Here is a 23140-nt window from a genome sequence, read left to right as displayed (position 1 = left end):
CTCAACTACCCCTCTCAGCCCCAAGCCAGAAGGTCTACACGAGCTCTTATCCAGTGCTTTTTTCACTCTATCCCCAATTTAGGATGACTGCTCAGCCTCAGCCACCAATGCCACTATCTCTAGTTCATGATTCGATACACCAGCCACTGATGTCTTTGTCGGAAAACTGATTACTTGCAATTTCTCCCTTCTCGCTGCACCGCCGGCTTTCAAGCCAAGGATCCCTATTCGATTGTGACCTTGTTTGGGATATCTTCTATCTCTTTCAATTAACCTCGCTTGGCGCGCACACCAGGCTACCATTTCTTCAATACATTCTCTCCTCGCCTTCCTAGGCACCAGGAAACCACATTGTTTATACCAAGGCTCTGATTACGCGCGACAACCTCACGAAGACAGATTGTTATATTTTTATCATACTCTATTTTATCAAACGCCGCCGGACTGTTTGTTCATGGATCATCATGAGATGTCCCTCGTGTCACATATACCCCTCAATACATTTTATGTCCCCATACTAACCGCCGACGGAATTATGGCAAGAAGCTAACCTTACCACAATGCCAATATCGGTTGTATTATCGCAACCTCTTCCAACAGCCCAGCCGGGCTAGCTCAATCGGTAGAGCGTAAGACTCTTAATCTTAAGGCTGCGGGTTCGACCCCCGCGTTCGGCTATTCCTACAAACCAAACCTGAGATTTCTTTTTTTTTTGCGCTGATGAAAATTCTGCTTGAGCCTCCTCTGCTCATACTCGAATCTGAGTGGCTGATGTCGGCAAATGGATCCACTAGTGGGTCGGGCCGATGCTTTGAGAAATGCCTGACAGGCAGAAGATTATGTTTTGCATACATGGATACCTACCTATTCTACGCATAAACAAACATATAGTACCTCGTAAATTATATGCATCCGTGCAACATGAGAATTCTTCAAGTATGACTAGTAGAGTAAAATCCAGGCCATGTGTGGCTTGACTAGGCCCGAGCGCAAGGCAGAGAACGCCTTGTGCAGATAAGGGCGTGATAAGGTTTATCCTTCAGCTGGGCATGGATCATTGGAGACTATATTGTATGTAGGCATGGGATTGACCTTTCCGGTTAGACTTGCCATATTCTTTTGTATGATTCGTCATTGGGGGCTTTATGTTGCCCGGGTGAAAACCTAGATGAAAACCCGTTGCGGATATATATTGCTCAGCTGAATGTTACATGTAGTGGTTGCACCATCAGATCGGTTTTATATCGTGATTCTAAACCTACTCACATACAGATGATTCCTAACTGTAATTATTTCAGACAAAATATGTCCACTATCTACTGGACTTCGGGATATCCAGGGGAGAAGTTCTGAACTACTTCAAGTATGCTATTTCAGTCAGCATGGCAGCCTACAACAGATTGCAATTCCGGCTTGAGAGTGAAAAATACCGACGACATTTGCCACCAAGGCTGATCGCAACAGCGTGATACTTTGTTTGAAGGCTTACTGCCCCTCAATCTGGTCATCTGTCTTAAGTATTGCTTTGTAATGGCAACCCGCATTCGAAGCGATCGACATGCTGAATCTTCCAGGGCTTTCTTTACCTTCACTCCCCCTCTTTCATCCACCACGGTAGCCTTGATCAAATGAAATTGGTCTATTGCCGGTCATATCGCTGCTAGATACGGGCAAACGGTAGCCTTGAATACCTGACGATGTACGCCAATCTAGATATTAATGCGTAATGAGTACAACGGGTGCGTTATGTCTATTTCATTGGGTATGCCACCGAATTTCGGCGAGGTTTATTATTCTACCAAAGGCGAGAAGCCCCAGTGATAGACTTACCGTTGGTATGAAAAGCGGAGAATGGTAGGTATAAGAGGTCATGTGGCCCCTGCCTCTTTGCTCCCTGATTATTTAGTCGTAAATCCTGCACCTAGTTTCTTCTTTCTCTAGACTAAGTGGTATTTTCTAGACTACTTCTTAGAGTAGTTGTATTATATGAGCTGCTGGGTATGACCGTTGAACAGCACCCAGGGAGTGGAAGCCTCCCTCTCTCTCTGGGCTTGAAAACCAAAGCAAACATAACAAGTGGCGCTTTCAGATATTAGATAGAAGTCTGTAGGATGATAGAAGAAGAAAATCTCGTAGGTAAGATGTAAGAGGCAGCTCACCTCCCAATGAAACCATGTTACTATCTCGAACCGGTGCTATTGTGCTGGGCACACTTGCAATGATGAAACGTGAGTGTGTGTATAACCCACATGTTTCCACTGGGTCTGTTCAGTCTACTGACAGCATAAGATCCCTACATGATAAAATAATAAAACACGAGAACGGCATAAAATCCATGGATCTTTAGTTTGACTGGAGCATCAAACGTCCATGGCAAGTCAAGAAGAATCGATATCCAGTTTCTGGCGTGGCGGATTACTCCCTATGCTTTAAGCACCACAAAACCATGGAGCCAACCTAGTATTACTTGAGGCGACGAAGCCTGGGTTTCTAAAGGGTGGCGTGTTCCATTGCCTGGCATACATGGGTAAGTGATCTTGAGTTACACTTTACAAACATCCATAAATTTATGTGCTGAGATTAATAGGGATGATCCACCATGCAAGGAAAAGCGCTAAGACGAAGGACACATCCGTATGTGGAGTGGCCACCGATAGTTTCGACTGGGAGTTCATCCAATCCGAGCGAACAGCCAGGTATGGAAACCCAAGAAGCATATAGAACATCACTAATAAATCATTTAGTATATTATAACTCGAAGCTACTATTAGAAAACTAGGAAAGTCGAGATTATTTCCCTTCTCTACAAGATCTTCCACCAGATTGTGGCAGATTGTGGCAACACGATACGGATGGCCATGAGCAACATTCGAGGTCGGTGTCCCTCTCTAGCCTTGCTTCACAGCACGGTACAGATAGCTGTTCTATTCAAACATGGCCTAAGCAGTAAGGTTTCGTTATACCCTCTAGTTTCCGCCCCCGAGTCTAATGCGCTACGGATTACCGTCCTCGGTCGCTTTTTGAGGAAGAAGATGACGAGGATATCACTCCAACGCTTGATCCTTTCATGCTATTTCCCAAACCCCTAATGGACAGCGAGTGTGATTCTGCATTATTGCTTATTTCGCCGCGAAACAAGAGAAAGGTGTGGCACATAAGAGCGTTAATACCAGCGGTAGCGATTTCGATGACTCTGATGATATTCAAGACTTTATACATGTATGTAAGAACGCCGACGTGTTTTGAATGCTCTTTCTAGATGTCTTTCTAGATCTCGTTCTAGATGTATATAGAGCCTGTTAAGAAGCGTACACAGTACAGAGGTCTTTTCTATGTATAACTAGGGACGTGACGCCCTACACATAATGAAGACACTAGTCCAAAAGGGGATAGCTGTTTGTCCCATGGTTCATGGGTGAGCCCCCCTGCGCTACACGAAGCCTATTCAAGCCTATTGTAAGAACTAGACCAGATCCATACCTTGAGAAGTGTGCCTCTACTGGAATGGTACTATGGGTAAACAATGCTACCCATAGAGACGAATCAGTCAGCATTGCTAGGTCTCCAATACTCCTGTTTGTTGTCGGAGCATACCCCATGTGAGATAAATAGACTCATGAGCAGCGCCTTCTCGCACCTCAGTGGCAGAAGGCTAGTCATATTCCTTAATGGACTTGACAAAACGAGCAGATTCTCGGCAAAGTTCAAGTGTACACTACCGGGTACCTTGGGCTTTATAGACCTCATCGGCCTCGAAGACATCATCTAGTTTAAGACTAAATTTGTCCAAGATTTGGACCGGTTGCCAGAAAAGGTATATGGAACATAGTATATATCGGATGAAGCATACCGCTCCCTACTTTCTACATAACTGAGCTTCGCCCATGCAATTAGTCCCCAATCTCCACATAGTTGAAACGTAGTCCCGCACCGGGCAACATCTGACGCCGAATTGGCATCGCCGTAGGAACATCGTGCTTTGATGGCCGTGGGGCATGGTTTTCCTTTGTGCCTTATTCTCATTTTTTTCTGCAGATTCTTGTGGGGGCCATAAAAAGGGTCTCTGCCCTACAGTTAATATTAGATGATGCCTGAATCAACGATAACTAATAGTCACTCGGAGCGTAAGTTACAATAGTAGAGCAGGAAAATTAAGACTCAGGCAAATATCAGTGCTTGAGGAAATGCATGCAATACTTAAATAAGGCCCACGGCACGTGGAAGATCGGGCAAAACTGATTGGAGGAGAATTTAGCTCCACGCTCGTACTATAGCATAATATTGAACGTGAATATTTTCACCAATTTCCCTTTTAGGAAATAAGGCAACAAATTCTGGTGACGGTAACAACGATCTCTATTAGACGATTCCAAACCGGCAATTGTCACATTGTCACCTGGGCGCTGGAAATCACTCATCAACTAGGTCAGACGTTTGGTCTATTTTTGTCGAAAAAGGAGATAACTATAGGGGTATCTGTTGTATAAAAGGATGGACGACCTACACATCATTTTACTGTATCCTTCTTTTGACAGCCTACGGTGGAATCCAAAATGCGTTCTATCTTCCTCGGAACGTCCCTTTCGTTCCTTTACGCAGTCAGCGTAGCTGCTGTCCCTGGCTCCAATGCCAAAAGTTCCTCCGCAGCACCCTCTGCAACTCCAGTCTTTAAGGTAAAGAACCTAGCTGCCGCGACAGATACGACCGTATCATCTGCATCATCTTGGAAGGAAGCCAAGTGCACTACCGACATTACCGACGCGACACTGGATCCCACTACTCGTTGGGAGGCAGCCAAAGCCGACGATGCCCTGAACGAAGCCCTGGATGCCTGGTCTACTTCTGGTGCTGCCAGTGGCTTGGGATTCCCTGAGTTTATTAGCAACTACTTCACTGGCCCGGACAACTGGAACTGTGGAGATATCGGTAACACTCCTTGCTCCACCGTGATGACCTGTAACCAGGCCGACTATCCTGCCGGGTGAGTAGGCACAGGCTTTTTTTAAATACACAACACACAAAATTGAAGACTAACATGGGCATTTAGGTATCTGATTATGAATTCTTTCTCCTCGATCCACCAGGTATATCATCTTTTTCTCTGAATTTCACGGGCAGTCGACCAACTAAAAATATCCTCTACCAGCTTCATCAACAAACCTATGACGCTCTCGGAGATGCCCTTAACACAATGCAAAATGAAATTGGTCACTTTGCGAGCATCTTTGCCCCTCAGGCCGAAGACAACACCGAAATATTCAAGTACATAATCGATGCCGTGGTCTTGGTGGCTAGCATTGGCAGCTCTTTTGCATGGAATATTGGTAGGTGTACGTTCTGGCAGCAACGTGCTTTTGGTGCTGATGAGGTATCACAATTTTAGCATTCAAGGGCCTCGCTATGGCCACATCGAAGTGGTTCTCGATGGGAAAAGACGTCACCAACGCAGCGCTCATTTCCTTTTCCACCACAATGGGCAAAGACTCCATGCAGTCGTCAGTTACATCTTCCTTCTCGGGTTTTATCCTTGAACTAATGTATATACTACAAACAGCGCTAAAGATGCATTGGGCACCCAGAATGGCATTTCCTCCGCTCTTGGAACTTACTTCTCGGCCTGGACTGGCTTGGAGAGCGGATATATCACCTCACTCTTTGCTGGAGCGAGCGATGAGGCTTCAATTAACGCTCTGAAAACCCTGACTGCCAATGGTTCAATGCTTCTACTTTCACCTAAAGTAGATCTGAGTGGAATGACTTCTCAGGCAGAAAAGATCCTCTACGGACAGTTGATTCCGGCCGCTTGGGCAATATCTCCCGAAACCCTCTATCCCCGAATTCTGTGAGAGAAACACTCTTATATCATTTTCCGAATAAGAATAAGTTACTAACCAGTTACCTTTTATTGGCAGGCGGAAGGCCGGAGCTTGTTCTACATCGATTGACGGAGATGTTCTCAGTTACATGTCTAAGGACACTCTAGTCGGCGGGTATGTCTGCTACAATAACGACGCTTTCTATGTCGTGAACATCAATGCCTCTCCTGGCAGTCAGCCTTTCGAAGCCCTCCCTGGAGGAAATCATCAAACCCTTAATGGCAATGACTGGGGCGGTGTCATCCTCGAGGATATGGTCCAAAGCTCGTACCAGGCATACCAGCTGAACGGCAACGCAAATGGCTATGAAATGCCAGCTCTGTCAAAAATTATTGACGGATCAGGCACCGAGGGTGATTTGGTTTTCGAGAATGGAATTCGCACCCCGGGATTCTTCACCCTGCCAATTTGCGACGATATTCAGACAGCATACAACATTGTCGGAGGGGGTGGCGCAAAGGGGAAGTACTGGCCTTGTGATGCACCTGCAGGATACAATGCTGGTGGAACGAACGTGGTGCGTATCCAACAAAAAAAAAACGAAGCACCTAGTGTAAGGATTCTTTGGGCTAACATGAAATCATGAAGCACGTCAACAATGGATGCATCAATGTGAATGGCGAGAATATTTGCAAGTCTCAGACCAAGTACACCAGTATGTTTCCACGATTGTTAAAATCTCCTTCTGTGTGGATCGGTATACTCACAAGACAACAGACATTGCAGATCAAAGTACGGGCAACATTACCGCGACCATCTACGCGCAGTTCGAAGGAGACGACAAGACCGACTACAAAGTTACTCCTGGCTGCAAGCTGGAAGCTTCCTGGCCCCGTTCCTATGGTGACGTCTACTTTGGGGCCAACAACTGCCTGTACGATTCTACCGGCACGAACATCAACGGCCAGTGTTGCACCGAGACGACCACGGACTCGGTTCTCAACCCGTACTATGGATATTAGGTAAGTATGGTGGTGTAATCGGTAGATGACACTTCCAGTGTCATTTACTATAGGGAGTGTATGTATGAGTGTGTTCAGGTTGTGGATGGGAGAAGTTGACGTATTCTCATTACGAGGATATCAGAGGAAACCCCCACACCCGGCTGCTTGGATCAGGTGGATTATGGCCGGTTTGTTCTTCAATTTAATTTAGAGGAACGAACAGATTGTTCCTGTTCCAGGGAAGATACGAGATACCCTAGATGTAACATGAGGTGGTCCAATCGTTGTATATTTCAGTTCACACAGGTATTCTTTCCGGTATGGCATCTCAGTCAACACCAGCCTTTACCACACACACACACACATACACCCACCCACAGCACTTAAGACTTATTGAAACACGTAGAGCAAAAATAGAAAAGCAAAAAAGAAATCTTAGGTTTGGTTTTTAGGAATAGCCGAACGCGGGGGTCGAACCCGCAGCCTTAAGATTAAGAGTCTTACGCTCTACCGATTGAGCTAGCCCGGCCGGGCTGTTGAAGACGGTTAGGGGATGTGGCTATTTATATGGATGATGATAGCATTGAAGGCACTTTTGATCGAGATATTTACTGTTTTCTGGTTTTATATAGAGACTGAACTTTCTAGTAGTTTGGTGCCCAAGGTTAAGGCCAACTATTTGGAAGAGCGTACCCCATAGTCGATAACGTAAATTATCTACCCTCCAAAGATAAGAGTAGAAACCGGAATAATCGGCAATTGGCGAGCAAAGACGTGCAAAGATCCAATTGCGGGGAAATGATTCGAGGGGTTTGCCGATGAGGTGGGTTGGTCGCCTACTGGAAGATAATAACGGAACCTATACGGGGCCAATTGTCCGACTTGCTCGGATATATAAACCCCGGATGAATACAGGGATACAGCTTGACATTTACTTTTCCGACGCAACTACATATTTTGATATTGCCTCTAACATGCAAGTAAAAGGTACTACTATCTAAACAGGGTCAATTGAAGAGTATAAATACTCACCTATACAGAAGACAACAGCAATGATCTGGCCAACGTCATCAATCGCTACAGGCCAGATCTAAAGCCCTTCGAAGATGTCTATCGCCACCTACACACCAACCCTGAACTATCAGGCCAAGAAGAACAAACAGCAAAGATAGCATCTGACCACCTCAAGACCATCGGCTTCGAAGTCCACACAAAAATCGGTGGCCATGGCGTGGCAGGCATCCTCCGCAACGGCACCGGCCCAACAATCCTCTTACGGGCGGATATGGACGCATTACCCGTAGAAGAACAAACCGGTCTACCGTACGCAAGCACCCGACACGTCAAAGATGAAACTGGCGGCGATAAACCTGTGATGCACGCCTGCGGACACGACTCCCACGTCGCAACGCTAATGGCCACCGCAACACTCCTGCAATGCGCGCGCGACCACTGGTCCGGAACATTGATCTGTATCTTCCAGCCTGCCGAGGAACACCTCGATGGCGCGCAGGCGATGCTGGATGATGGGCTGTACGACAAGATTCCCAAGCCGGACCTTGTGCTCGCGCAGCATGTCATGCGCATGCGCGCGGGGACGGTCAATCTCCGCGCTGGGCCATTACTGACTGCCGCCGATGCCTTCAACGTGCGCGTCTTTGGGCGTGGAGGTCATGGGTCTGCGCCGCATACGACTATCGATCCGATCGTGGTCGGTGCGGCGATCGTTATGCGACTTCAGACTATTGTCTCGCGAGAGATCACGCCTGGAAAGTTGGCTGTTGTTACCTGTGGTAGTATTCATGCTGGACAATCGCCAAATATCATTCCGGCGTATTTGGATTTGCAGCTGAATGTGCGGACCTACGATGCGGAGGTGCGGAAGCGTGTGTGTGCTTCCATTCATCGCATTATTGAGGGTGAATGTCTGGCTGCTGGGGTTGAACAGAAACCTGAAATTAAGCTTACTTATTCGACGCCGTCGACTATTAATGATGGAAAGACTATTGATGCTCTTCGTGAAACTTTCAGTCCATACTTTGGTGATCGGCTGGTTGATATGGAGCCTCCGACTGCTAGTGAGGACTTTTCTTTGCTGGCAACTGCTGTGGGCGCGCCTTATGTTATGTGGATGTTCGGTGGAACTGATCCTGAGACTTGGGATGACGCTGTTGCTAAGGGGACTGTTGATGAACTGCCTAGTAACCACTCGCCGTTCTATGCACCGGTTATCCAGCCGACGTTGTGTACGGGTGTGGATGCTATGGCACTCGGGGCATTGACTTTCTTGAACAAAAAATGAGTATAGACATTATTGATTTTGCATAAATCTAAATATTCAAGACATAATCTTCACACCCTGACGCTAAGATGTAAAAGGTGAAACAAGGCGAAGTGCGGGTGAGGTCATCAACTTCCCTTTAAAAAAGTGGCAACACCACATCTCTCAGCATCACAACAAAACAACATACCCATCAAATCCAAAATGGCATCTGCCCAACCCACGCAAATGAAAGCCTGGCTCTACTCCAGCACAACCAACGGCCTAGAAAAGAATCTCAATTTCGATGCGTCGGCACGTGCACCACCAGCCGTCCACGGCAACAATGTCCTAGTCCAAGTCCTCTCAGCCTCGCTGAATCCCGCCGACTATAAAGTCCCCGAAATGGGCCTAGTAGGCCTAGTAGCACAAAAATTTGTCATCGGCACACCCGCCTCACCGGGAATGGACTTCTGCGGACGCGTGGTCGTCTCCGGCGACGACGCGACCGAGTTTTTACCCGGCCAGCTCGTGTACGGCTGTCTCAGCCAGCCTGGTCAATTCGGTTCTCTGGGCGAGTACCTAGTGACATCTGCTAGTCTGCTTGCGCCCGTGCCGGAGGGCGTAGAGGTTGATCATGCGGCGTGCATTGGCATTGCTGGACAGACGGCGTACCAGTCGTTGGCTGGGTACGTCAGTGCCGGTGATAAGGTGTTTATCAACGGCGGTTCTGGAGGATGTGGAATTTTCGCGATTCAAATTGCTAAGGAGATGGGATGTCACGTTACTACTACTTGTTCGACGAAGAATGTGGAGTTTGTTCGTGGGCTGGGCGCTGATGAGGTTATTGATTACTCGGTTGAGGAGGATTTGGTTGCTACGCTGCGTGATCGTGGAGTTATCTTTGATCATATTGTTGATCATATTGGATACCCTGCGCCGATGTATCGTGAGTCGCATCACTTTTTGGCGGCTGGGAAGACCTTTGTGCAGGTTGGTGCGTCGGGCGTGGGGACTTTCGTTGATCGGTTGATTTGGCCGAGTTTCTTGGGTGGTGGAAAGAGGAAGTACGTTGTCTTTTTCTTCAAGAATACTCGTGAGGATCTTGTGAAGATGGGTGAATGGGTGCAGAAGGGAGCTGTCAAGATTCAGCTGGATACTGCCTACGAGTTTGAGGATACCGTAAAGGCATTCGAGAAGCTTCGCTCTGTCCGTGCCAGAGGAAAGATTGTTGTGCACGTGGCTAAACCGTGAGTTGAGGTCAAATACAAATATTCCTTGTCAGTCGAAGTGGTCATTTTAGGGTTTGACGAGACTACCTCTCCGCGCCGAATCGGGAAATCATCTGAGAAAGGCATAGTAGCAAGCTTCAACGTAAACTTGACGATATATCTGACTATGTAAGTGGAATGGAATGGTCTCCTATCCTGATCTACTGTTCTCCTCTTCATCGCTCAACACTTTACAATCGTCATCCACACTTTACAATCATCAACAAGTTGAACCTATTTGCTTGTTCAATATGCAATTTCCATTATTCCCTTGTCTGGGTACATTTGCTAGGTTTCCCATAGAAATCCGCCTGATTATATGGGAGTACCTCTTCTCGACCCTTCGCATACGACCAGTCAAGGACATCCTACACAAGCACAACCCCCTCTCCATTATTTGCACCAGTAAATACCTCTACAATGAGATTTCGTCCCATTTATTCCACGACTCCATCCAACACATCTCTCTGAACCCAGAATATAACGAGGAAGAGTGGATGAGCATACAATTGAAGTCCAGGACCGTGGACATCAAGTGGACTCTCAGGAACAGAGCAGACACCGAAAGACATTTCCACAACTTCCCACATTCAAAAACGACGATGAACATACATATCAATCCCCCAGATCCAACAGATCCCGGTCAAATGGTGTTGATATGGCAGAAAGCCAATGCGTTAGTCGATCTCCTAATTAGCACCACACAGTCGGATATAGTGGTAGCCACAAATGGTGTATGGCATTCAGACCCACCAGCTCACTGGCAACGAGACAAAGATATATTTTATGAGATGGGTGGTCTACGGGAGACAATCAAGTCTAGCAAATACCGTCCCGACTCCGACATTGCTATATTACCCTTCCTTCGTCTGGAACTATGGGTCAAAGATCCTGCAACAAGTGTGCCCGGCATGTCAGAGGATGTATACGTTCACTTACACCGGCGTCTCGTGTCTTTATTCGACCAAACCGGTATCCAGGTTCGATTAAAGAAGCTTCTCCACATGAACCAAGACATAGCCGTCCAGCAAATTGAAAGCGCAATCATTGACACCAACATGTTCTTGGAAACCAGCCTGGATGAACTACCAGGCGAAACAGCAAGTTTCCTTCGTCTTCAACGATTCAAGAACTGGTTTGAGCACGGGACAAGCTGGGAATCCTTATACGAAACACAACTCTACAACCAATTATGTACCTGTCCGTGGGTTATCATGAACACGGATCCGTGGCTCCATCGCTCGAATCAGAGATATATCATTCTCATTCTACTACACCATGCTATGTATGCGTTCAGATCGACTTCAAATGACGGACTTGGGATTTATGACAATTCAAGGATATATCCCAGATGGGACCGGGGATTATGGTTGGAGATATTTCCATCTGGTCTTCCACCGCTCAGCGATGTTCAAATTTGGCTTTCAAGGTTCTGGCCCGATAACTTCCAGTTTCGAAAAGTTCATGCTTATACGGATTGGGTATATCGACGACGAGCGGAGGAAACTGGAGTCAAGGAATGTAGATGTCCACTTGTACACCGTTTGATCTTGTGGAGCCATTGAAGGCTTTTGAGGTTGGATTTATTGGTGAATATCGAAGGTAATAGTATGTGTGAGATCTTTTGGTTCAGGTCGGATTGGACAGTCATTACTGGTGCAACAATATCATATCTACCAGGTTGACGGAATGATTCGTGTTATGGGTTGGTTGGAATATTGGAATATTGGAATCTGCTTCATGTCTATCGTGAAGGGAACTAGCTAAGGGTACCAACAGATCATGTTCTCACTACGAATTGTTTATGCTTATAGCTGAGACAGAATATCAACCATTCTCACTGCAATAGTTGAGTGACAATAAGTTGTGCATCCCTAGAAATCACTAAAAAAAACGTCTCAAGGCTGCGTAAGCGGCCAACTATACTTGTGTTAAACGAGGTATATTTCAGAGATGTCTCCGAATGCCTATATGATAAATCCAAATCCTCAATTAGAGGGCAGAATGCTTTGAGGGATCATCCTTCAACGGCGCTGAATAATCATAGTCGTCTATATCAAGCATTTCAATCCGGTGCGTCGTCATGTTTTCCTGAGTCTGCGCCTCGACCTTCTTCTGCAACCGTGCATCTTCCCCAAAGCCATCTTCGCTGTTCAGGGTCTTACGAGCATCAGATGATTCCCGGTCTTTAACACCAGCCACACGCTCATTCTCCAACCGCTCCTTCTCCTGTCGCTTGTCCTCGTCAGCGAGAGCAGCTTCTTCGCGCTCAATCTCGCTAGGATCAAGGTCCTGAAGCCCGATAAGAGCCAGAATTCTGCCAAGCAGAAACTGGTACCGCAGGTGGCCGCTGATCATTTCGCTAACGTTGAGGTTTTCAACACCTGGAACACCTTCAACTGGCTGCAATCCGGCGACACCGAGTTGAAGGCTGCTTGTTCGGTAGAGGAAAGCCAGGACAGAGTCATTCTCAGAGAACACGTTCACAACACGTCCGCTTACGACACTGCGAATCCTTTGCCAGTCTTCTGTGTCTGAAGGGGTGGGTGAGCCCATCACAATGACCGACTCGACCAGGCCGTAGGCGTTTCTCCTTTCTAGACTTTGGAGGCAGGAGAAAATCAGCCGAGATCCCAGAGAATACCCCATCAGGGTCACGGGTCGTTCTCCCTGGGCTTTGTTGATCAGGGCATCAGCGAGAACCTCACCAGCTTTGTCGGCGCGGGCTTTTGCCACGCTAAACGGGTTGTCAACGACGCCAGCGACTTTCATAAGACCCAAGGGAAGCATCACCGCGCTCATGATCGTGGAGAAGACAGTACGAGCCAAGACTTCACGTCCGGCAACTGACCATGCTGCGCTAGTCACAAGAGCCGAGATCGCGTTACCCAAGTTCATCAAAGGCTCCATCTCCCAGCGAAGACCGAACACCTCAGAGTCGGCACCAATCACCCGCCATGGGATCACGAAGTTCGACTCCTCCTTGACCCAACCGGTGACACCGATGGTAACTCGTAAACGATGATCTTGCTCAGCAGACTTCTTATCCGCAGACTCTTTGTCTGCAGACTGCTTATCTTTCCCGTTCCGGCGGCGTTCTCCTCGGATCGGTATGAATGCAAAGTCATCCACTTCACGTGCGTACTTCTCCATCATGCGACCAGTCATACGCCCACCATAAGCGCCAAACAGACCGCCGACAACGACGCTACTCCCGGCTAAAGTACCCAGAAGCCCAGCAGCAGCGGTAGCGCCAAGTCCCAATCCGCCCATGACAGTTCCCAGGCCCGCCGCTACCAATGGGGCTGCGAGTCCGCCAGTGAGGCCAATTAATGCTGCTCCAGCCACAGATGCAATGCCCACTTTCCATTTCCTCATGTCATCTTTTTTCTTTGGTTGCTCTTTGGTATCTTGGTCTGCTGAAAGCGCCAAAGCTGTCTGCAGCAAGCCGCGAGCGACACTGACTTCGTCTTGATTGAGTATGTTGATATCTATGTTCAGACTGGATGTGACATTCAACATCAAGACTCTTGAATAAGCACTGTAGTGCTCTAGGCTGAGCATTAAAAGGAGAAGGGAGTGAAGAATAAGCAGTCTTGTTGCTTTAGGGAGTTCAGCCAAGGGTGTTTCCACAGGATGGTATATTTCTTGTAATTTGGCCATTCTATCTTTATCCTCATCCAATGGAATATCAGACTTGGCAGCGTCCTGCAGCTCTTCTTGGCCTTCCCTTTCCCCCTGACCATCGTCATCTTTATTGACGACCGCGCCAACACGCAAAAGGACAGAATCCCTCCAATCCTCGAAGGCAGAGAGAGCAGTGACTTTTGCTTGAAGACTCAACGGCTTGCCATTAGAGCCATGCCGTGGGCTTCCGTTGTTTCCTGAAGCCTCCTTGCCTTGTGGCCTTGGGGGCAAGGGTGGCGTGTCTTCATCGCGTTCCGCCTCCGGGGATGGACGCGGATTCGAGCGATTGGGAGAGTTATCTTTTGGATTTGTGTGCTCATAAATCTCTAAAATGCGAACCCGCATTGACTCGGCTACCTCAGCGACGAGGACAGTTAAGTCAGCACGCTGCGACCGGTCCAAGATCGATGATAGATCTTGGCCGCGATCGCTTTCTGAAGCATTGGATTGCTTGGATTCAAAGAATCCACCGTGTTTTTTTTTGAAATTTTTGAACATTGGCGCCGAATAAAGGTGTAAATAGGAGTTGTCAACTTTTTGAAGAGCAAACAGGTAGAAGCTGTTGTTCCAAGGTAGGAGAGGGGCGATGCTGTCATGGGCCCCCGATAGTCACGGGTATCGGGGCCGCTTACTCCGCTAATGGCCTGAGGCAGAAACATCTGAGCATGTTGATATCGCCCTGCTCTGCTTCATGCGGGATATTTATGCATCCTGCTTATTCCAATGCCGTAGAGAGTTGAGGGAACAACTCAATTGCTGATTTCAACAACAAAATATTTCCCCTTTGTCTTTGTAGCGGACCCGAGCGCATTCCCATCCCAAGCTGTTCCATCCGGACGATCGTTTTTTTCACCTGGGACACGCTGAATTTTCCCCCGTCGTCCGGACACCTTTTCCTTAGCTAGAGCCTCTCTGAGCTTTTCGATTCCAATAGTTTCCTCTTCTATAGCAGCAGGGCTTTCGTCGCGAATTCTAGCCAACGGTGCGACGCCGGTAGTATCAACAAGTTGGATCTCCTTCACAAAATGAATTTGGGACTCGAGTGTGTCAAGCATGGACTGCTCTTCTTCTTGATTGGCAGGTTGGGGAAGAGCCGAGATGCGCAGCAGATGATGGAGTTGTGTCGGCGTGATTGATGGCGGCGGCTTTGAAGCAGGGTTCGGGAGCAGCGACCGGACAGACCAGTTCGGCGCGCCAAGTATAAACTCAATGTCTGCACTGTCGGATTTTTCAGAAGAGTAGAAGCGAGAGAAGGCCGTGTTGAGTCGGGAAGGACCTGGGCGCAGCGACTTGGGTAGCCGAGCAGCAGTGCGAAGAGAGGTCATTGTAGAGTATCTGGGGATGAAGACCTTTTCCGGGGGGGAATATAGGAATGAACGTAGTCGAGTGAGATAGAAAACACGGTCTAATATATGAACGGTATAGTGTAAAAATAGCCAAAGTCACAAGTCACCAAAGTCGTTGGTCGGGAGCTTAGGCGGATACCGAAAAATAAGTGACACCGCCTCCACGGGCCCGCCGATCGATGCTCTCATCGATAGCAACCCTGTTTGGCCACAACACTTCAACTCCACATCGAATATCTGCGGACTACTGGCTATCGCAGGAAAACCAGACACATATACTCAAGATGACTCAAGATCCCCGTGTCCTGCTCCAAAAGGTACATGCTTCCCCGCCTTGATTGCATAGGCAATGACGATAGTCCGCATAGCTGACCAGACCTCGCTCGTTGCGATGAAATAGGCCGACAAAGCGCTGTCCGGTGCCACTGGCGGCTTCAGCTGGTTTGGAGGAAGAGCAGAGAAGTATGAGAGTGCCGCAGATCTGTATACTCAGGCTGCAAATGCATTCCGAGTACAGAAAATGAGTAGGATACCTACCCCGCGACCTAGCTGGATTAAGCCAGATGACTGATGTGTGTCCTCAAATAGACAAGGAGGCAGGCCAGGCTTTCGAGAAAGCTGCCTCCATCCAAACTCAGAGCCTCAACGAACCCGACGACGCTGCCAATAACCTCCAAGAAGCGTTCAAGGTCTACCGCAAGACAGACCCCGAGGATGCTGCTCGCGTGCTTTCCAGTGCCATCCAGCACTACGTACTGCGAGGAAACTTGCGCCGCGCGGCGACGCAGCAGCAATATTTGGCTGAACTCTATGAGGTGGAGCTTGGAGATATGAAGAAGGCGCTGGAGGCGTACGAGAAGGCTGCTGAGTGGTTTGATGGTGATAATGCTGAAGCGTATGTATCCCATGATTTGATTGATATCTGTCAATTCGAAGAAACAAATTGGCTAACACATACTTCAAATATAGCCTTGCAAACAAGCACTACCTCAAAGTGGCAGACCTGGCCGCCCTGGAAAGTGATTACTACAAGGCCATCACCAACTACGAACGCATCGGCCGCAGCTCTATTAACAACCACCTGATGAAGTGGTCTGTGAAGGATTATCTCTTGAAGGCAGGCATCTGTCACCTTGCCACAAAAGTATGTTGTTTCCATCTTATTATTTTCATAGGAAACAAAGTATTAATTACATATTTAGGATCTTGTTGAGACTAACCGTGCTTTGGAATCATACCGTGAACTTGATCCTTCCTTTGGTTCGACAAGGGAGCACCAGCTGCTCGTGGACCTGACCCAAACTGTTGAGGGTGGTGACCAGGAGGGCTTCGCTGACAAGCTCTTCCAGTTTGACCAGCTCAGCAAGTTGGACAAGTGGAAGACAACCCTCCTTCTACGGATCAAGAATAACATTGAGGAAGCTGAGGAGGACTTCTCGTAAATGGCGATTGATTTCTTCAGTGATTCCCCGCGCGTGATGTCTAGAGAATTTTGATTCTCGAGTTTTTGGCTTCTTTGTTCGTTTGTTTATCTTGAGAATTTTCTGGTCTGGAAATGAAAACAGATCAATGCTACCTACCCTCCATTGCTTCTAGTGGTTTATTTTATCTGACACTTCCTGGTGATATTTATCACTATTCGCCTGGGAATATCAAATCCTCATATCCTCAATTCTGGCCATTCAGATACTACTGTTCAATACGGAACGCAAGTGGAGAAGATTCGTAATTCATCATTTTAAGATGCCTCAGGTCTATATATACTTTTTGGGTGTATCAAGCTCCCTTTAATAGCAGAGCTGCCCCCCATCATGTAATCAGTTCAGTCAAATGGTATCATATCATCCACCTCGCCAGTGCTATTGACATCAACAGCTTACGCAGCAATCGCATCCAAAGCCTTGGCCTTGCGAGGGAAGACGCGCTTGTACAAACTGACACCCACAGAGTCTTGCGGGTTGATCTTGGCATCGAAGGTAGCCTTGAAGTATCCGTGTGTACCCAGGCTCTCCTTGAAGTATCCACTGCGGCCACGACGGGTCCACAACTGGAGTGCCTTGAACCACTGGATATCCTCGGCGTTGAAGAACATGTACCGGATGGTAACAACCTTCTTGTGGATCTTGTAGGGGTGACCAGTGAGAATGGCACGCTTGGCGACCACGCGCTTCTGATCAGGTGCGACAACGGTACCGGTACCGATCAACTCAAGTTGGTCTAGGGCAATCGGCTCCTCCTTAGCGTCGGCGGTCTCCATCTCGTCGTCATCGTCCTCCTGCTCGGCTTGCTTCTGCTTAAAGACAAGGACAGGAACTGAACCCCAGGTCATGGGTCCAATCCAGGATGCGATGGCACTACGACCAGGGTGCAAGTATCGGTCGTATTTGTGAACGTTGTTCGGCGTGTTATCAGCCGAGGAGAAGATGGGGTTGATGACCATGCGGCGGGCACCGCACTGGACGACGAGCTGCTCCTTGGCCTTGAGAGGCTTCTCTACGCTGGAGCTCAGGGTCATGCTGATGTTGACCACAGTCTGCTTGTGCTCGTGGCGGAGCAGAGAGAAGAGCGAAATAGGCTTAGGGCTGTTGCGTAGAATGGAAGGAACTGCGCGAAGGTGGATATCCACGCGAATACCAGGGTTAACGCCGCCGGCCAACGCCTCTCGAATGACGCGGGCCTTGGAACCCCTGACATCGGCAAACTGCAGCAGTCGGCGCCAATCCTCGGGCTCGTAGGGACGATCCTCGGATGTTTCCCAGTGGCTGAGCTTGAGGTTCTTCAATCCACGGAATCGGGCCAGACGTTCTCTAGCAAGCGCGTTGGGGTGCAATTCAATTTCATCGGGGAACTCCAAGTCCTCTTCGGCCTCAGTCTTGCGGCTGGCACGGTAGTCGGCCAGTTCCTGGGCCTCGTCCTCTGGGGAGGGGTCGAGGAACATCTCCGATTGTGGGTATTCAGTACCACCGCCCTCAGTCATAGCATCCTGGTGGTCTGGGAACACGCCATCCTCCGGTGCTCCAGCAGTATCCATCTCCATAGGCTCATCCTCATCCTCCATATCAGATCCGGAGTCTGAGACGTCTTCGAGATACCAGGCAGACTGGTAATTTGAGGTACCCTTGGGCAACTTCTTAGGTACAGGGGGAATGTGTGAGTCGTCGTCCGAGAAGTAATGGTAGTCATCCAGCAGAACACCCTTCTTCTCTGTCTCAGCCATGGAAAGCATGTCATCATCCGCCATTTCAATTTCTTCGGGAGCAATAGCAGCCATGTCATCCTGGTCCTCAGAAGGAGTATCCAAGACTTCTGGCTCATTGGCGTCAACGGCCATTGAATCATCCCGCTTGGGCTTTGTGGTTGCTAGCGGCGCAGCTGTGATCGAATCAATCTGGAAATCGCCCCATCCAGGGAGATGAACGATGCGGTCTGCCTTCAGACCCCGTCCACGAACAACTCCGGTGATGACGACATCGTCAACCACTTCCAGATTGGACTCCGGCCACTGAACGTTCTCGACAAACATCCAGCTGCGGTCGTCACGCCAGCGGATGCCCTTGGGAGTAGCAGTGCAGATAGAACGGATAGCGTTGGAAGATTCTTGTCTCGAGTCGAGAGACATAACCTTCTCAATAGAGGGGAAGAAGTGGTTGATAAAAGACTTTAACGAAGAAGCCACCTGGGGGCGCTTCTTAGGTGGCTCAATCTTATCGAGACCTTGCACGACAGTCACCACATTCGAGATACCCTGGCCTTGAATCGAGCGCAGCAGCATCTCGCCCTCCTCATCAACCTCAACTTCAGACGACATGACCAAGATGACAAAGTCGGCCATACGGCACACATCCAGAGCGCTCATCAAGTCATACTTGGCGGGGACGTACTGCACGCTCTGGCGGAATCGATCAATGCGCACGCGGGTAGGTCCATCGGGAGAGACATCAGTCAACACATCGACACTTTCGTTGATAGAAGCAATAGCGGCGGCGGCGTCAATATCGGCGGACAAAGGCACAATTGCAACCTGACGGGGAGCACCATTCTGGCCGGCGAAGATGCTGGTGGCTTGGGATCTTTCCTGGTGCTTCAACGCCTGTCTTTGGCGGGCGGTGTTACGGCGATCGAGTTTCGACTTGAGCTGTTGGTGGGGTGTTTTACGACCGCCCCGCTCATCACCTTCGATTTTCCCTAGATTGGTATAAATGTTAATATTATATTCTTTACCATACTTAGGCAGCTCAAAAATCATACCTTTGGCCTGATCCTTCAAGGCGCTCTTGGAGGCATGTTTGCTCTTGTAGGGCTTGTGGGAAACCTTGGTGGTGGAGCGGTGGTGGTGCACGGCAGGCGCCATATTGGCGTTGGAGCCTTTGAATCGGAAAGGGAGGGAGTCCAGATTGAAGCGAGTCAGAGGTAACTCGACAAATATTCAATCAGAGCAATTTATAACTGGTAACTACACAGAAACAAAAATGAAAGTGCCTCTGTAGAAAAAAAAAAGGTAACGATAAGAAATCAAAATTCGCCAGTGGAGGATAAGCGAGCGGTGAGCGCAAATCTTGGCGAAATTTTGGGCAAAACACTTTTTTTCTTTGAAGCTACGATTCTCGTCCGCCTTCTTATCTACCAGAGTTCTTTCGCAAACGAACTCGAGAAATTGCCAGAAAATGGCCGAGTCAGCCTCCAACATGGCTGTCGCCAAGGGCGACCACGAAGCCAAGATGAGACTTGCAGCAGCCGAGCAAACCTACGGCCGAGGCAAAGGTGCCAATGCGAAGAGTGCGCGAGACAAGAAGTTGCGCGCAAATCTCAAGAGACAGGAATTCAAGCACAAGGAGGCTATTCTTCAAGCCAAGGATGCAGAGATTTTGCTCGAACACACGGAAGGATTCCTCGAACCCGAAGGTGAACTCGAGCGGACATACAAAGTTCGCCAAGATGAGATTCGGGACAGCGTTGGAATCGAGACAGCAAAGAAGGGATTCGAATTGAAGCTTCCTGATATGGGCCCCTACCGTATGGACTACTCTCGGAACGGACGTGACCTGCTTCTGGCGGGACGGAAGGGACATGTTGCGACGATGGATTGGCGCGAGGGCAAACTGGGCTGCGAGTTACAATTGAACGAGACTGTGCGGGATGCCCGCTGGCTGCATAACAACCAGTTCTTCGCTGTGGCACAGAAGAAGCACACTTATATCTACGATCACCAGGGAACTGAGATTCATTGTCTGAGCAAGCACCTGGAACCGCTGTTCCTGGAATTCCTGCCATATCATTTCCTCCTCGCAAGCGCTGTGAGTATCTTTGATTATTCGATTACTGAGATTCCCCGCTAATCAGCCCTTCATATAGCAAATGAGCGGTCACCTCAAATACACAGATACCTCAACAGGCCAGACCGTTGCTGAGCTACCTACACGGTTGGGTAAACCCACCGCTCTCGCACAGAACCCATGGAATGCCATCCTCCATGTCGGACACCAAAATGGAGCCGTGACCCTTTGGTCTCCCAACTCCCAAACCCCTCTCGTAAAGGCACTCGTGCACCAGGGACCTGTCCGGTCACTGGCAATGGACCGCACAGGCCACTACATGGTCTCTACAGGCCAAGACCAAAAAATGAATGTGTGGGATATCCGCATGTACCGCGAGGTGCATTCATACTCATGCTACCAGCCCGGCGCATCTGTATCGATCAGTGACCGCGGCCTGACCGCAGTCGGCTGGGGCACTCAAATGAGCGTATGGCGTGGTCTTTTCGACGCCGCGCAAGCCGACCAAGGCAAAGTGCAGAGCCCATACATGGCATGGGGAGGAGACGGCCAGCGCATCGAGAACGTACGCTGGTGCCCGTACGAAGATATTCTCGGCGTAGGCCACGACCGAGGATTCGCCAGTGTCCTCGTTCCCGGCGCCGGTGAGCCCAACTTCGACTCACTCGAAGCCAACCCTTACGAGAACGTACGACAGCGCCAGGAGCACGAGGTCCACTCGCTGCTCACCAAGTTGCAGCCGGATATGATCTCGCTCGACCCCAACATCATTGGAAAGCTCGATACCATCAACGACAAGAAGTATCAGGAGCAGCGCAACCCGGACCAGAAGCCCGAGGACCACATGGAGAAGATCAAGAACCGCGGTCGTGGTCGCAACAGTGCTCTGCGCAAGTACCTCCGCAAGAAGGGTGGAAAGAATGTCATCGACGAGAAGCGTGTCAAGGCCGAGACGTTGCGCAAGGAGTATGCTGCTCGCACGAAGGACAAGCTCAAGCAGGAACGTCTGGATCTGGGGCCGGCTTTGTCCCGGTTCGCCAAATGAGATCACTGAGTTTGTTTCTTGCTTGTGTGATATCTACATCTTGTGGAGGAGTGGAGGAAGCAACCAACCCCCTCTACCCAAAACCACCCAGATACCCAGCCCACACGCGGCTTCTGTGACATATTGGAGATTTGGCGACAGCTGCATTCCAGGCGTTCTCGGGGAATATGTTTTGTATTCGGAGGGAAAAAGCAGTTAAAACGTGTGTACCATCTACTTTCAACACATTGAATATATTGAACTTCATAAAACATCACCCTCCAAAAGGGTCTCGAGTTATCCAATCTAAACCTACCACCTAGGCAAGATATCTACTCATCAACACTTCCAGACCCCCGAACAGCCCCATCCTTCCACCTCTGCAAACTAACATCATAAGCCCCACTCCCCTTCCAAGCACTAATAATCAAATTAACAATATGATCCATCCCCTTCCCATGCTTAACAACCGCAAAAACAGTCGGACCCCCCTCCCTCATCTTCGCCGCATCCCTCTCCATAACAGCAAGATCCGCCCCAACAGCCTCAGCAAGATCAATCTTGTTCACAACAAGCAGATCAGACCCGGTAATCCCAGGTCCACCCTTACGAGGAACCTTATCACCACCCGCAACGTCAATCACGTAGATGATGAAATCCGCCAGCTCGCGCGAGTAGTTCGCAGCAAGATTGTCGCCCCCGGACTCGATTAGCAGAAGGTCTGTCGAGAACTGTTTTTGCAGCTTTTGCAGGGCGAGGAGGTTTGCGCTGATGTCTTCGCGCACGGCGGCGTGGGGGCAGCCACCTGTTTCGATGGCGCGGATGCGGGATGGCGCGAGGGCTTTGTGGCGGGTTAGGAATTCGGCATCTTCTCTGTTTTTAGGAGGTTGGTTAGTATTGAGGTTGGAGATATGAATGAGGGTGTAAAAACTGTAGGTATGTATTGAGTCCTGTTGTTTTGGATGTGGGGTGCGTGGGGTATTTTCTCTTACCTTGTAAAGATATCATTCGTCACAGCGGCGATGTTATATTCGTCTCGAAGGGCGCGAGATAGCGCTAGCATCAAAGCTGTCTTTCCGGATCCCACGGGTCTATTCGGATCCAGATTCACGTTAATCCCTGGCTATGCATCTATAGGTGACGATTTGAAGGGAGATGCATTGGCACCAGGTGGGTGAAATAGAGGTTGATTGAAATGGAATAGAGAGTTCTATACATACCCACCAATACCAATAGTAAAGGCACGATCCTTCCAGTCTCGGCCTTCGATCAGAGGCATCTCGCGGTTGACGTAGGAGCCTGGGCCATCGAGGATATCGTGTGCGTGGCCATGGCCGTTGAAGGGGTCATCGTGAGAGTGGTTAATGCCAGCGTCGTGGGAGTGTGAGTGTGCCATTGTTAAGTCTCCAAGGTTGGTCGATGTGCCAAATTAGAGGATGTTTGGAGAAAAGTCCAGATG

At 49.0% G+C, this 23140-nt stretch overlaps 9 protein-coding genes across 9 annotated transcripts; 5 read left to right on the top strand and 4 right to left on the bottom strand.

The window, feature by feature from the left end:
* Positions 1-4553: 4553 nt before the first annotated feature.
* N7537_006626 (uncharacterized protein) lies at positions 4554-6838 on the top strand (the record flags this gene model as incomplete). The annotated part of the gene is made up of 8 exons (XM_056897683.1): positions 4554-4981; positions 5048-5084; positions 5147-5324; positions 5384-5495; positions 5555-5842; positions 5913-6393; positions 6465-6531; positions 6594-6838. The coding sequence occupies 8 exons, from the start codon at positions 4554-4556 to the stop codon at positions 6836-6838; spliced, it is 1836 nt and encodes a 611-aa protein (XP_056753468.1).
* A 956-nt stretch (positions 6839-7794) lies between these two features.
* On the top strand, positions 7795-9122 carry N7537_006625 (putative zinc metallopeptidase; the record flags this gene model as incomplete). Its single annotated transcript, XM_056897682.1, has 2 exons — positions 7795-7807; positions 7861-9122. 2 exons carry the CDS (start codon positions 7795-7797, stop codon positions 9120-9122), a joined length of 1275 nt encoding a protein of 424 aa, XP_056753467.1.
* Positions 9123-9305: 183 nt separating this feature from the next.
* On the top strand, positions 9306-10334 carry N7537_006624 (NAD(P)-dependent alcohol dehydrogenase; the record flags this gene model as incomplete). Its single annotated transcript, XM_056897681.1, has 1 exon — positions 9306-10334. One exon carries the CDS (start codon positions 9306-9308, stop codon positions 10332-10334), a length of 1029 nt encoding a protein of 342 aa, XP_056753466.1.
* Positions 10335-12343: 2009 nt separating this feature from the next.
* On the bottom strand, positions 12344-14536 carry N7537_006623 (DUF726 domain protein; the record flags this gene model as incomplete). The annotated part of the gene is made up of 1 exon (XM_056897680.1): positions 12344-14536. One exon carries the CDS (start codon positions 14534-14536, stop codon positions 12344-12346), a length of 2193 nt encoding a protein of 730 aa, XP_056753465.1.
* Positions 14537-14787: 251 nt separating this feature from the next.
* Positions 14788-15363, bottom strand: N7537_006622 (uncharacterized protein; the record flags this gene model as incomplete). Its single annotated transcript, XM_056897679.1, has 1 exon — positions 14788-15363. The coding sequence occupies one exon, from the start codon at positions 15361-15363 to the stop codon at positions 14788-14790; it is 576 nt and encodes a 191-aa protein (XP_056753464.1).
* A 200-nt stretch (positions 15364-15563) lies between these two features.
* Positions 15564-16977, top strand: sec17 (alpha-soluble NSF attachment protein SEC17; the record flags this gene model as incomplete). Its single annotated transcript, XM_056897678.1, has 5 exons — positions 15564-15701; positions 15785-15908; positions 15973-16279; positions 16354-16528; positions 16587-16977. 5 exons carry the CDS (start codon positions 15564-15566, stop codon positions 16824-16826), a joined length of 984 nt encoding a protein of 327 aa, XP_056753463.1. The 3' UTR covers positions 16827-16977.
* A 283-nt stretch (positions 16978-17260) lies between these two features.
* Positions 17261-19735, bottom strand: N7537_006620 (small subunit rRNA maturation protein TSR1; the record flags this gene model as incomplete). The annotated part of the gene is made up of 2 exons (XM_056897677.1): positions 17261-19569; positions 19633-19735. 2 exons carry the CDS (start codon positions 19733-19735, stop codon positions 17261-17263), a joined length of 2412 nt encoding a protein of 803 aa, XP_056753462.1.
* Positions 19736-20069: 334 nt separating this feature from the next.
* On the top strand, positions 20070-21702 carry N7537_006619 (WDR46/Utp7 family WD40 repeat domain-containing protein; the record flags this gene model as incomplete). Its single annotated transcript, XM_056897676.1, has 2 exons — positions 20070-20678; positions 20737-21702. 2 exons carry the CDS (start codon positions 20070-20072, stop codon positions 21700-21702), a joined length of 1575 nt encoding a protein of 524 aa, XP_056753461.1.
* Positions 21703-22013: 311 nt separating this feature from the next.
* Positions 22014-23077, bottom strand: N7537_006618 (urease accessory protein UreG; the record flags this gene model as incomplete). The annotated part of the gene is made up of 3 exons (XM_056897675.1): positions 22014-22554; positions 22674-22772; positions 22902-23077. 3 exons carry the CDS (start codon positions 23075-23077, stop codon positions 22014-22016), a joined length of 816 nt encoding a protein of 271 aa, XP_056753460.1.
* Positions 23078-23140: the final 63 nt, after the last annotated feature.

The sequence above is a fragment of the Penicillium hordei genome (genome assembly GCF_028827395.1).
Source record: "Penicillium hordei strain IBT 12815 chromosome Unknown utg000003l_segment0_segment0, whole genome shotgun sequence".
In the NCBI taxonomy this organism is placed as follows: Eukaryota; Fungi; Ascomycota; class Eurotiomycetes; order Eurotiales; family Aspergillaceae; genus Penicillium; species Penicillium hordei.
This window is presented reverse-complemented; position numbering and strand designations above follow the sequence as displayed.